We start from the raw sequence: 13,176 nt of genomic DNA, 5'->3' as shown, positions 1-13,176 counted from the left end.
ATGTTGGCCTTCAACAATCATGGTCTACAGAAGGAAAAATCCAATAAAAATTATTCGGTTTCTTCCTCCTTAACAGCTACAAACGTGTTTACTTAGCTTCTACAGAACATTCATGACATCACTAGGATAACACACTGATGATGTCATCTTCACAGTCACCCTCGTTCTCTCAACACAAAATACGCCAGGCCCGGAATTGACAAAAAGCGAAAGGAGGATGAACGTGTCAGCGATATTGAGCAGTGTCCCGCTGTACCAGAGGAGGGCATGAGGCAATGGTGACAAGCAGTTACTGCGGTCTACACCGGAGAAAGTCTCATCATAATCACCTTCAATATTACACCCATGTTATTTGGCTAGGTGCGGAGGAAAAGACCACACAGGGGAGTGACTGCAGAGCCATAAACAGGCTAGAATGAATTCCCAAAGTATTCTAGATAGGCGCTGGCTCCACCATGGGAAAAAATACAAAAAGGTAGTGTTTTTCTCTAGACTTTTTGTTTTCCGCATAAATGTGATTGAATTTTCATAAAATTTCTATGTCCATGGGCCGATTTGGCGGTCTCCTTGATGAGACACACTGGCCCTCAGTGCCACATCAAAGGATTCTCAGCTCACCAGGCTCTGTAGTGAACAACCCCAAGTAGATGGGTAAATTTCCCGATATTAAGTTTCTCATGACTGGTAATATTCACCAGTCATGTTTCAAGTCTTGAAGATTGTCGATTTAAAATGGAGGCTGTCTAATGCAACGAGCCAGGGAGGGAAGTGCTCAGCCAAGTGCTTCTCCTGGCTCTATCTAGCAATTGATGGACGTCTGAATCAAAACTACTGACATGTCTGTGTGACAATATGGCTTTAAGGGTCGAGAATGATTTGATGGAATACTACCTCTCTGAGATGGCAGTAGAATGCAAGCTATTTTCCTTCTGTTGGAGACCTTCTTTGCATACATCTGTCCCATAGACATTGAATGGCCTATATCACTCTCCATATGCCAGTTTAACAGACACTTTGTCCTAAGGCTGGCTAAATTCCAAACTAGAGGGTACAGCAAGAACAGGAAGTCTATTATAGCATATGCAATATACAGGAGGGGGCTATCGTACAGTTTTCTGTAGGAAAAAGAAGGTGCCAGATTGTTATAGGCCTAATGGGCAGAATAATAACTGAAAGATTTCAAAATGTTCTCAAAAATTGGGAGACCACAGCTAATTGCAAATTGTGGATACTGTGTTATCTGTATGATTCTGTTAAACTTCATTGTAATCCTACCTATGATGAAGAGGAGGACAGGACACTTCTTTAAAAAGCAGGAAGTATCAGTCTATTATTAGGTTTAGTGGCCAGAATGAAAACTGCAAGATTTTGATATTTTCTCAAAATAAAGAAAGAAAGCATATCTTATTGTGAATGGTTGATCCTGTGTTATCTATGTGCTGGTGTTGTCTATTATAGTAATTAATAATGTGACAATAATGAAGAGACTGCTTAAAAGCAGAAAGTGTTAACTTATTATTAGGCTTAGTGGCTGGAGGGAACATTTGAGAATTTTCTCAAATAATGGGGAGTGATGCGGAAAATTAAACAAAAATATGTTTAAAATAAAAACATGATTTTAACAATAGGTTATTACCAGTACTTAGGGCAGCTGGAAGTCACACTAAAGGCTTAAAGGGAAAGTATCACCTAGATTTTCTTTACTGATTAGATCTGAAATATGTTCTTTTTTTCTAGTCAGTTTCTCTTTTCTGATTGAAAAATTTTAATCATTTATTTTTAGCACATTATTATGGAGGCAGCCGTCGTGTCTGAGCTGTGTTTAACAACATTTAGTGATATGCTTTATGGCAAGCCTTATTGACATACAGTATACACAATAAACTAATTTGTGAGTATGCTCTGTGACCTCCGTGACTTGTACGAAGCTCATTCCAAGATTCTCTTGTCTTTTTCAAATACAAGTGCCACCATTTACTGTCCAGATCTCTTTCCAGAAGCCTCCTTCTTATCATCACAGACAGAACGGAAAGTCTCAGCTTAATATTAAATGGGTATTCCATAACTCTTTCTAAAACGTTAGGTAATTAAAAGTAAAGAAACTGAAATTGGTTCTTATTACCTTTTTTTCTCTGGCTCCCTGCTCGGCCCTGATATGTTGACAGCTGGTTGTCTAGGTTACCGACCACTGTTATCAGCAGTGGTCTGGTCAAGCTGATGACTCCCTCTTTGCCATGTGCCAGCACACTGTGCTTACTCCCCTGCCGGCTACCTTATCTACAGTAATCCATCACGTCTTATACGTCCATCCGTTTAGCTGTCAGAGTTGGTGTAGCTGAGCTCAACACAGAACAGCACAGTACAGGTTAGCATCCATGATGCCAGTCCTAGTTCTGCTGGTGAAAAGGACCAATCACAGCGAAGGAGGAAATCTTGAAGGAGGAGCAATCTTCAAGCCATGTGCAAGGTAAAAAGGGGAGGTGGGAATAACACTTTAAACCTAGTGTCCAGACTGAAAAACTGCTATATTTCAGATTTATTTATTTTTTTAATTATAGACAGTAAAATGGAAAATTACAAAACAAAAACACCAAAAATTCTTAAAAAATATGTTTAACTTAAAAACTTGATTTAAACAAGAGGTCATTTTCCGATGACAAAATCCCTTTAAATCCAGCAATTCTCTAAAATCCCATGCGTTATAGCTAAGATGACACCAGTAATAATGTGTGTTAATATGGCGCGGTCCCTGTCTTATCCCGGGCCCAAAGGCCACAAAGTGGTTGGAGATGAATGGAAGTGTTTTGCTGGCTGTTGGCCGGAGATGATAATCTATCCCATACATACATAATTGTGCGTTCCTGGATCTGAAATGTAAATGATTCACTCAAAGGCTTTTCAAGCCTCTACGTTAACATGTCAATGGAGACCGCTGTAATTTTCTGCTATTGTTCGAAGGGAAACCGGCGGAGTTTACTACCGGCCCGAGACGCGAGTAATTCAGTCATAATAAGGAAATGGCTGTGTTATGACAACCTGAAAGACTCCGGGATGACAGCTGAATATCCTTGTATTCGCTTTACAGCAGAATTAGGGCTATTTTAGAAAATCAATCTGGGTTTTTCGACATTTTCGGGATCAACCATTATTGTGCTTTGGCTTTATAACCGCAGTCTGTCTGCAAAATTGCCGAATTGTCAACATAGCTTGGTGGGTCGTGAATGATTGAAGCGGACCTTAAAATAGTTCTGGGCTTAACTATGTGTAGTGCAAAATGTACAGTATGCCATGAATAAGAGGCCCACCCTGAAGCCCCCCGGGGCCAAAGAGACAAATCTGTACATGGCTTTACAACAGGGATTAGCGAGATGTATCCTGGAACCCTCAAAGTAATATTCCCTGGAGCGGCTGAAAGCATGGATTATAAAGCATGGATTATATAGCATGGATTATATATGGATTATATAGCAAAAACCCAGAGGTTGGCCTAAAGGTCTCGATACACTTTATAATGATGTTGTCCAAAGCCACAGTTTTCATTCATACGGGGGCCTCCCGAGTCTCCACTGACAGATGATGTAGGTGGAGATATTGGTTGGGCGTGATGGATTTTCATCCCCTTTGTGCTCAGAGAGATAAGTGGCCACCAGAGTAGTCTACTTACCCCCATGGAAAACACAGGGATGTTCATCCAACAGTTATATGAGGTGTATAGGGGTGTTAAGACTTGTAGTCCTCACATCGGATGCAGTTGGTGTCTCTATGGTGACTATGGCTCATGGGACTTTTGCTGGTTCTTCTAAAGCTTTGTAGGTAAATGTAGTGATGATACTATAGTTGCCCCAAGGCGCACTCTGTGCGGTGTCATGGATGATTGTATTTCCGTCCCCTAGATGGTTCCATGCAAGGCTGAGGCCAATAGACATGGTAGTAAACTTAACCAAGCTCACAGTCCCTTAACTGGAAATTGGCAGATTCATTCACACAGAAGGCAAAGTCCTTGAATATGAATCACACTCCGGATTAGTTTCCGGAGGTAAGTGAATGTGTTATATTCCCTGGTGTCCAGAAGGTGAGTGAATGTGTTATATTCCCTGGTGTCCAGAAGGTGAGTGAATGTGTTATATTCCCTGGTGTCCAGAAGGTGAGTAAATAGGTTATGTGTTATGGTGTGTCTGTATGTAACTGAGATGGTTATATTTCTGGTTTATAGATGTTGACTGTATGGGTTATATTTCCTGGTGTCCAGAGGGTGGGCATATATTTTCTGGTGTCTAGGGGGTGAGTGAATGGGTAATATTCTCTGGTGTCCAGTGAGTAAATTAAAGGGGTATATTCCCTGGTGCCCAGAGGGTGATTTAATGGGATATATATCCTGCTATCCACAGACTGAGCATATATTCCCTGGTGCCCAGAGGAGATGGGGGGGGGGAATGGGATATATACCCTGGTGTTTAGAGGGTGAGTGAATGGGATTTTTTCCCTGGTGTCCAGAGGGTGAGTGAATGGGTTATATTCCCTGGTGTCCCAAAGGTGATTAAATCGGATATATTCCCTAGTGTCCAGAGGGTGACTGAATCGGATATATTCCCTGCTATCCAGAGGCTGAGCATATATTCCCTGATGCCCAAAAGGGGGTATGGTGTGAATGGGTTATATTCCCTGGTGTCCAGAGGGTGACAATCAGACATATTCTCTGCTATGCAGAGACTAAGCATATATTCCCTGGTGCCCAGAGGGGGGAAGTGATGGGTTATATTCCCTGGTGTCCAGAGGCTGAGTATATATTCTCTGGTATCCAGAGGGGGGGGGGGGGGGAGTGAATGGTGAGGATACTTTGTAACCCCGTTGTTTAGTAGATGTGGAGGATCAGGAGGTAGTTCTTTAAATTCTGGTTAGTAAACACTTTAATCGCTCAGGGAGACGGACATCTTAAGGAGACTTATGATTTCCCAAAAAATTCACCAATTGGGAAGGGCTATGGGCCCCAACACAGCAGCAAATGCTCCATCATTTATCCCTCGGATTTGTAGCTCAGTAACATAAGGCGGTGATATTTACTGGGGTTATTTTTAGGGACAATAAGTAATAAAAAAGAAGATGACGGCCATTTCAGGAGTGCCCAATCCTTTATTGCATTCCTGATCAATGTCATGGCTTTTCCCTATATCACTGAGATAAAACTATACAGATTCTTCTGTGCAATACAAGGCAATTCATTGTGAAATAATCCAACGGCAAAAACTAAAGGCAAAAAAATCCAAAATATTCTTTCAATACAACAATACAAGAAAAAAAAACATTCAATAAAACAGGTATAATACTGATAGTTACATTCCAGGCGGCCTGGTCGATATCCTGAAAAAAGCAATAGGATGGTGTAATGAAGAGTCAAAGAGGAGTTGTGGCTCAGTGTTTGTGATGCACTCTAGCACACCTCACCACGGCTCTCCCTTCTTCATGAATAATCAATGCTGCCCGGCCTCCTGCTTACACAGCTGTCAGTTAGTATCTGCCAACAGAAGACTGATCTGCAATCAGATATAGCTGAACCTCCTGGTCTGTGTTGGAGCTGTGGTGTAGGGGTAAATCACCTGTCTAGAGACCACCAACACTTTTTTTCTTTGGTTTGATTCCCCCAATGGAAATTAAATGTAGTTTTTAAATTTTTCTCATTATTGTATCATTTTTAAAAATGCAAAGAATTCCCAATCAGGGCAAATTAGTTTTAGGCTATGTTCACACTACGTAAGTTTCGTAATAATCACGGGCGTTGCAATAATGGCCGTGATTACTAAAGAACTTACGTGGTGCTGCCTTCTAAGGAATCCCGGGCGGAGTGTATACACATAGTATACACTTCGGCCGGGGTTCCTTGTGCCGCCGCAAGAAACTGACATGTCAGTTTTCTGCAGCCGCTATTCAGTGCACACAATGGAGCGTGCGGCTCCAGCCGCACTCTCCATTGAGTGCAGCGGGGAATTGGGATGCGGGTATCGGCGTCTTACATTGTGTGAACATGGCCTTAGAAGTCATTTTTTAATACAATGATGAGAAAATTTTTAAATTAAATATATAGGGTTTTTTTTCTTTTTCTCTTCATTGTATTAAAAAAAAAAACTAAACTAATTTGGTCCTGATTGGAAATAATACAGTAATGAGGAAAAAAAAAAATAATAACTATATTTAATTTCCATCAGAGGAATCGAACTAAAGAAAACAAACTGTTGCTGGACCCAAGATTGTGCATAATCCACTCCAAGAACAAATTACCAAAAGCTAACATGCTCACAAGGGGACTGCCAACTACAGCACACTGTCAGCAACTCAGGTAGGGCCTGAATGCTGACAGATTCCCTTTAAATTTAATATTTTATAGTATTAAACAATATTTCATATCAATTATTAGTTTAAAGGAGTACTCTAACATTAGGTAAAAAAAAAACATGCTGCAGAAGCACATAGCATTGCTTACCTGTCTGCCCCAGGTCTGAAACCATCAAAATCCATTTTGTTTTAAGGGTCTGTGCTTCCTGGTTGGGCAGTTGGTCAGTACTACAATTCCCAGAATGCATTGCTTTCCCTCAGCCCTCCATCACAGTCCTCCCATTCGGCCTACACCCTTCCCAAAGCACCCCTGCCAGTTCCCTACCCAGAGCTATTGCATAACATCTAGTTTCACAGCAGACTATTGAACTAGTAAGACTGCAGCACCTCCTGCATTCATTTTGTGTCTGCTCCTCTGCCTGTGGCATCATTCAGCACAAAGCAACATGCTGTAAACACACCGCATCTCCTCTCTCTCTCTCTCTCTCTCTCTCTCTCTCTCTCTCTCTCTATATATATATATATATATATATATATATAGTAGGCCAAAGGGGCTGGTCAGAGAAGGTGACATCACTGAGGGGACAAGATCCAGCCATGCCTCCTGTGACATCATGTTTTCAGGAGACAGTAGGGTGCTGGAGACAATACCACACTGTGTAGTTCTTCTAACACAGCACAACCACAGGTGGCAAGATGGCAAGATGTCTTCCCTTACTGCTGCTACTCAACTTTTTTTTTGCCACTATACCCCTTTAACTTTGGAAAAAACACCCTCCAATCAGGACAAGTTACTTTTTGGAACTGATGAAGGCCCCTTCATGTTACATGTTATATAAAGCCATTCTGGAGGAATATAAAGCAGCATAAAGGCACATTAACATAATCCAAAGCAGTGGCGAAATTTGGTGGGGGCAAAGGGGGCGGTCGCCCCCGGGCCCACTCAGGCAGGGGCCCACTGAGGTCTCAGACTGTTAATGCTGTCTGCAAAAGCTATTGCTTTTGCAGACAGCCTTAACACATGTCTGTAGTGGCCGGGGCCCCCAAGAAGGCAACAGCACCTGACAATAGCGGGCCCCCTGCTCCTGAGGGGCCCGCTCAGCTGTCGGATGCAGAGCCCGGCCAGGGCTGGATCTTCTCCCTGCATCTTCCTGCTTCTTCCTCACACGCTGCTGCTGGCCCCTCCCCCTCACTGTCCGACAGAGCTGGTATGAGGGGGAGGGGAGGGACCAGCAGCTGGAGGGATCCTCACCGTCTATGGCTGCCAGGGAGAGACTGAAGACGTCCAGCAGCAGCTCTGACAGGAAGTGAGGCTGCCGAGTGCTGGAAGATGTCAGGTACTGAGTGCGGACTGTGAGAGGAGTGACAACACACAGACAGACAGACAGACAGAACCACATACCCACCCCACTGACCAAATGATCAGGAGGAGATATATATATATATATATAATATATATATATATATATATATATATATATATATATATATATATATATATATATATACACACACAGTATATGTCTCCTGCTGCTCACTTAGTCACTGCTGTTTATATACGGTATGTGTATATATATATATATATATATATATATATATATATATATATATATGACCAAGTGAGCAGCAGGATATATAAGTGATAAGTGACCGGCAGGATATATATATATATATATATATATATATATATATATATATATATATATACAGCTCTGACTTGCAACAGCTGGAGGGACTGAGTGTGACATCCTTGCTGTAGTCAGTGTGTAATGGAGGTCACCCAGCTTTCCCAGTGTCCTGTAGTCAGCATAATGGAGGTCACCCAGCTTTCCCAGTGTCCTGTAGTCAGCATAATGGAGGTCACCAAGCTTTCCCAGTATCCTGTCGTCAGTGTCATGGAGGCCACCCAGCTTTCCCAGCATCCTGTATGTCAGTGTGTAATGGAGGTCACCCAGCTTTCCAGCATCTTGTACTTAGTATGATGGAGGTCACCCAGCTTTCCCATCATTTTATAATGGTAGTCACACAGTTTTCCCAGTATCCTGTAGTCAGTATGATGGAGGTCACCCAGCTTTTCCAGCAATAGTACTCAGTATGATGGAGACTGCACAAGGGTCTGTACTAGGGATGGTCCGAACCCGCCGAGGTTCGGGTTCGGCTGAACCCGAACGCTCGGCATCGGATTCCCGCTGTCTGCCCGCTCCGTGCAGCAGGAGGACCGCCTGGAAAACTGGGATACAGCCTATGGCTATGGCTGTATCCCAGTTTTCCAGGTGTTCCTCCCGCTGGATCCGCCCGCTGCACGGAGCGGGAAGACATCGGTAATCATTGCGGATGGTTCGGGTTCGTACGAACTCTGTTCGGACCATCCGTAGTCTGTACTAAACAGAGGAGGAGAGGAGTGTACTACACACGGGGGCATTACTATAGAGAAGCCTACACCCCAGAGAGGGGGGGCAATACCACAGAGAGGCCTATACTACACAGAGGCTGCATAGAGGGGGCTACACTACAGGGGAGTTTGTATAGAGATGAGGATAATGCTGGAGCGAGGAGCCTAAAATGTTTCTCTAGCAGATCCTGTGGAGACAAGTCATGGTCGGAAAAGTCTTCATGATGGCCGGGGCCAGATGGAGACCAAAGGAAAAGTGAACAACCTTGAATATAAAAAAAAAAAAAAAAAAAAAAAAAAAATCGCAATCCATGCAGAGAAGCCGCCTTCTGTGAGTGACTGAATGATGTTTTTGTATTTGGTAGAACACCGCTCTATGCCGTAATTAACACACTGCTTCTTCCAAGTAACCCCAATCTTCATGAAAGCCCCCCTTCCTTCCCCAGTGCTGAACTGAGTAAGGTCCGGGGGCCAAAAGCCCCCCACATCGACTCTGATCGCTAGCCTTCCTCCTCATGCAGCACCCACACTCTCTCAGAGGCCATGCTAACTTGTGTCCCTTTTTTAGAGCTCTTACCATGGTGAACGCTCTCCCTCCCTCTACTGCTTAGCCCTTACCACATTTTCACAAGCGCCCCCAACACATTTGACCCCCTTGCTGTACCTGCTCCATCATGTAGTTGCAAATGCAGGTATCTATACACCTTATGCTAAAGTAAGTTAAAGGGGTACTCCAGCAATTTTTATTTTTTAAAATTAACTGGTTTCAGAAACTTATATAGATTTGTAAATTACCTCTGTTTCAAAATCTCAAGTCTTCCAGTACTTATCAGATAGATAGATAGATAGATAGATAGATAGATAGATAGATAGATAGGAGATAGATAGATAGATAGATAGATAGATAGATAGATAGATAGATAGATAGATAGGAGATAGATAGATAGATAGATGATAGATAGATAGATAGATAGATAGATAGATAGATAGATAGATAGATAGATAGAAGATAGATAGATAGATAGATAGATAGATAGATAGATAGATAGGAGATAGATAGATAGATAGATAGTTAGATAGATAGATAGATAGATAGATAGATAGATAGGAGATAGATAGATAGATAGTGAGATAGATAGATAGATAGGAGATAGATAGATAGATAGATAGGAGATAGATAGATAGATAGTGAGATAGATAGATAGATAGATAGGAGATAGATAGATAGATAGATAGATAGATAGGAGATAGATAGATAGATAGTGAGATAGATAGATAGATAAATAGGAGATAGATAGATAGATAGATAGATAGATAGATAGATAGATAGATAGATAAATAGGAGATAGATAGATAGATAGATAGATAGGAGATAGATAGATAGGAGATAGATAGGAGATAGATAGATAGGATAGAAGTGGATATCTAGCAGCTCATCATATATCTTTGATTGTACATACATGTATAATCACAACCAGCTCACCCCTTTTAATGTCTAAAAGCATATTACCTATACCACTATTATTTTTAGGCAAAGATAATCTGGTTAAAAGGGTTCTCTAGAATTAAAAGAAAAACAGCATATTTGTTTTCTTCCAAAAACAGCGCCACCCCTGCTCTTAGGTTGTGTGTGGTATCACAACTTGGCTCCATACACTTTAGTCGAATACCACACACAAACTGAGGACAAGAGTGGTGCTGTCTGTGGAAGAAGGCAGCTATATTTTTCTAATCTTAAAGGGGTTGTCCGGCGATAAAAAATTATTCACAGAATAACACACATTACAAAGTTATACAACTTTGTAATGTATGTTATGTCTGTGAATGGCCCCCTTCCCCGTGTCCCACCACCCCCACCCGTGTACCCGGAAGTGTGGTGCGCTATACATTACCTGTCACGTGCCGACCACGGTCTCCGATCCTCAGCAGTGAAGTCTTCTTCGGGAGGCCAGCGGATCATCCCGAGTGCCGGCCGCCCTCTGCAGCGTCATCCGAAGCTCAGCCGCGATTGGCTGAGCATAACTGTGCTCAGCCAATCGCGGCTGAGCAGCTGATGACGTGGCCGCGTCATCAGCCGCGATTGGCTGAGCACAGTTATGCTCAGCCAATCGCGGCTGAGCTTCGGATGACGCTGCAGAGGGCGGCCGGCACTCGGGAAGTTCCGCTGGCCTCCCGAAGAAGACTTCACTGCTGAGGATCGGAGACCGTGGACGACACGAGATGCGGTGAGTATAATGCACCACACTTCCAAGTCTAGCGTGGGTGGGGGGAAACACGGGGAAGGGGGCCATTCACAGACATAACATACATTACAAAGTTGTATAACTTTGTAATGTGTGTTATTCTGTGAATAATTTTTTATCGCCGGACAACCCCTTTAAGCCCTTTTACTTTTTTTGTGGTTCTATATTTCAGATGTAGAAGCCTCTTACACTGCTCTTTATCCTTATTCACTATAAGAAATGTAGAAGAATATTCCCTATATTATTCAGAAATCCGTGTCACCTGCTGAGATTTCCTATGGGTAACAATGGTTGGGGGCCCACTTAGACTCACTCGCCCCCCCTAGGCTGAACCCCTAGCTACGCCCCTGATCCAAAGTATACTAATAATCAGAAGATTACAATCCCTTCCTGAGATAACAGCCATAGTAGCTGAAAGCGAGTGAAACACTGCAAACTGCATCACTACATTCAAAACATATGTATAAGGCAAGTAAAAATGTATATTATACACACATATATATATATATATATATATATATATATATATATATATATATATTAAGAGTTACACATGGCAGAGCTGATAAGGTACAGTGAAAAAATATAAAATCTGGAGGATGGAGAAACAGGTTCTATATCTTTTGGAATTGATCGATAGTACATTCATATCTATAATAATAGCAAGTGAGGAAACGTCAACTAGTGGATGCTCAATGAGCCAAAAGCCATCCCTATACGTGACTGTACATCTACAGAACATCTGGTTACTAACACAGAATGGAAGTAACTTAAGGTGCAATGGTTTCCACTGCCCGACAGCTTTGGTGTTTTCCATAGTATTGTTGACCATTGCGTCCATCATGACCAGTCTCAAGTTACTCCGGTCTTTGGCTCAAGGCAGAATTGAATGAACTGGTGGAAGGAGAGTGTTATGGTTGGCCAATATCTCTTGCTGCTTTGTTAATAAGATTTTTTTTAAAGAAATATATTTAGATGAAAAAATTCCGAGCAGAGGTGGAGATTGGCTCAGTGTTACGTCAACTGTGATTCTCCATATCAGTCATGATCCTCAATGGTCTACAGTGGTCTGGCATCTCTACCAAGTCCATAAACCTTGAGAGGCCAAAACCAACATAATTCTTCTGGTATCTCATAGAGGTAAGATTGGGAGACCTGGAGCTACTACCCCTATAGCTACCCCTACCATTTTCCATCTTTAACAGGATCAAAGACTTCAACTTAATGATACAAGTTTTTTTGTAACTTAAATTTTGGATTCTTAAAATGGAGACTAATGGTACAACACAATAGCATGGAGGCCTGGAAAAGTTGCATATGCCCCAAAGACTCAATGAGGAACAATACCAGAGCCATGCTTGATGGAGTTCTTTCCCTATACACACTATATTATATATATATATATATATATATATATTTTTTTTTTTTTTTTTTTTTTATATATATATATATATATATATATATATATATATAATCTATATACTGTACGTAGAAGATGTCAGCAAGTAGATGAAGGACCAAAGTTCAGATTTTCCTTCAAAGCCTAGGAGCTTCTATCTGCACTTCCCCATGCAGTATTTCTAGCTTTGCCATCTTAGTAAATTATAGTGTAGAATATATAATGGGTTTCTTGGAGATGCTTGTGCACAATACATTCATCCTGGTCACACATATATTGACGCAGGTACTTCTATGGTTGTGTTGACCTTGCTCGGTTATAGACGGACATCACGTCATGATATCAATCCTGATATAGAAGCTACATGGTCTGTGTCTATGACACATTCTGCACAGCAGTCGCATATGGTTTCCAGGACTGAGGTTCCAGGTTGTACACAGTATCGATCAGCTTGCGCTTATCCTGCAGTAGGTTAGCTGTATGGTCTCACCAGTTTCATAGCAGCATAGTTCTGGAAAAGAAAAAAAAAATTGTATAAGAATAAGTCTGAACCAGAGGGGGCCTAGTAGCCAGCAAGGACCTTATGGCAGACGGAAGCCTACATAACCAAAGACAGGATGCTGTGATGTCCATGACTCATCTATAGAGTGATCTAAGTTATGTTTAAATCATAATTCACCAGTACACTGGCAGCTTGTCGCATACCATAGCTGACTACCTGCCTCACACTACACCACCTATCAGCCACTAACACCTATTCCTTCCAGAACTTTCCCCACCAATAGGTGGTTAGTCCCGGTCACCCCTATTTAAGT

General features: G+C 41.9%; 1 protein-coding gene across 9 annotated transcripts in view; it reads right to left on the bottom strand.

The window, feature by feature from the left end:
• Positions 1-12,430: 12,430 nt before the first annotated feature.
• The window catches only part of DYSF (dysferlin), a 203,515-nt gene continuing 202,769 nt past the window's right edge, over positions 12,431-13,176 (bottom strand). For all 9 annotated transcript variants that reach the window (XM_069977165.1, XM_069977169.1, XM_069977161.1 and 6 more), the window contains one exon: positions 12,431-12,872. In XM_069977165.1, coding sequence (XP_069833266.1) covers positions 12,834-12,872 — 39 coding nt within the window. In that variant the 3' untranslated portion in view covers positions 12,431-12,833. The remainder of the gene's footprint in view (positions 12,873-13,176) is intronic.

Source organism: Dendropsophus ebraccatus, chromosome 7 (genome assembly GCF_027789765.1).
Source record: "Dendropsophus ebraccatus isolate aDenEbr1 chromosome 7, aDenEbr1.pat, whole genome shotgun sequence".
Classification (NCBI taxonomy): Eukaryota; Metazoa; Chordata; class Amphibia; order Anura; family Hylidae; genus Dendropsophus; species Dendropsophus ebraccatus.
The sequence above is the reverse complement of the archived record's forward strand: the minus strand, read 5'-3'. Positions and strand labels throughout refer to the sequence as shown.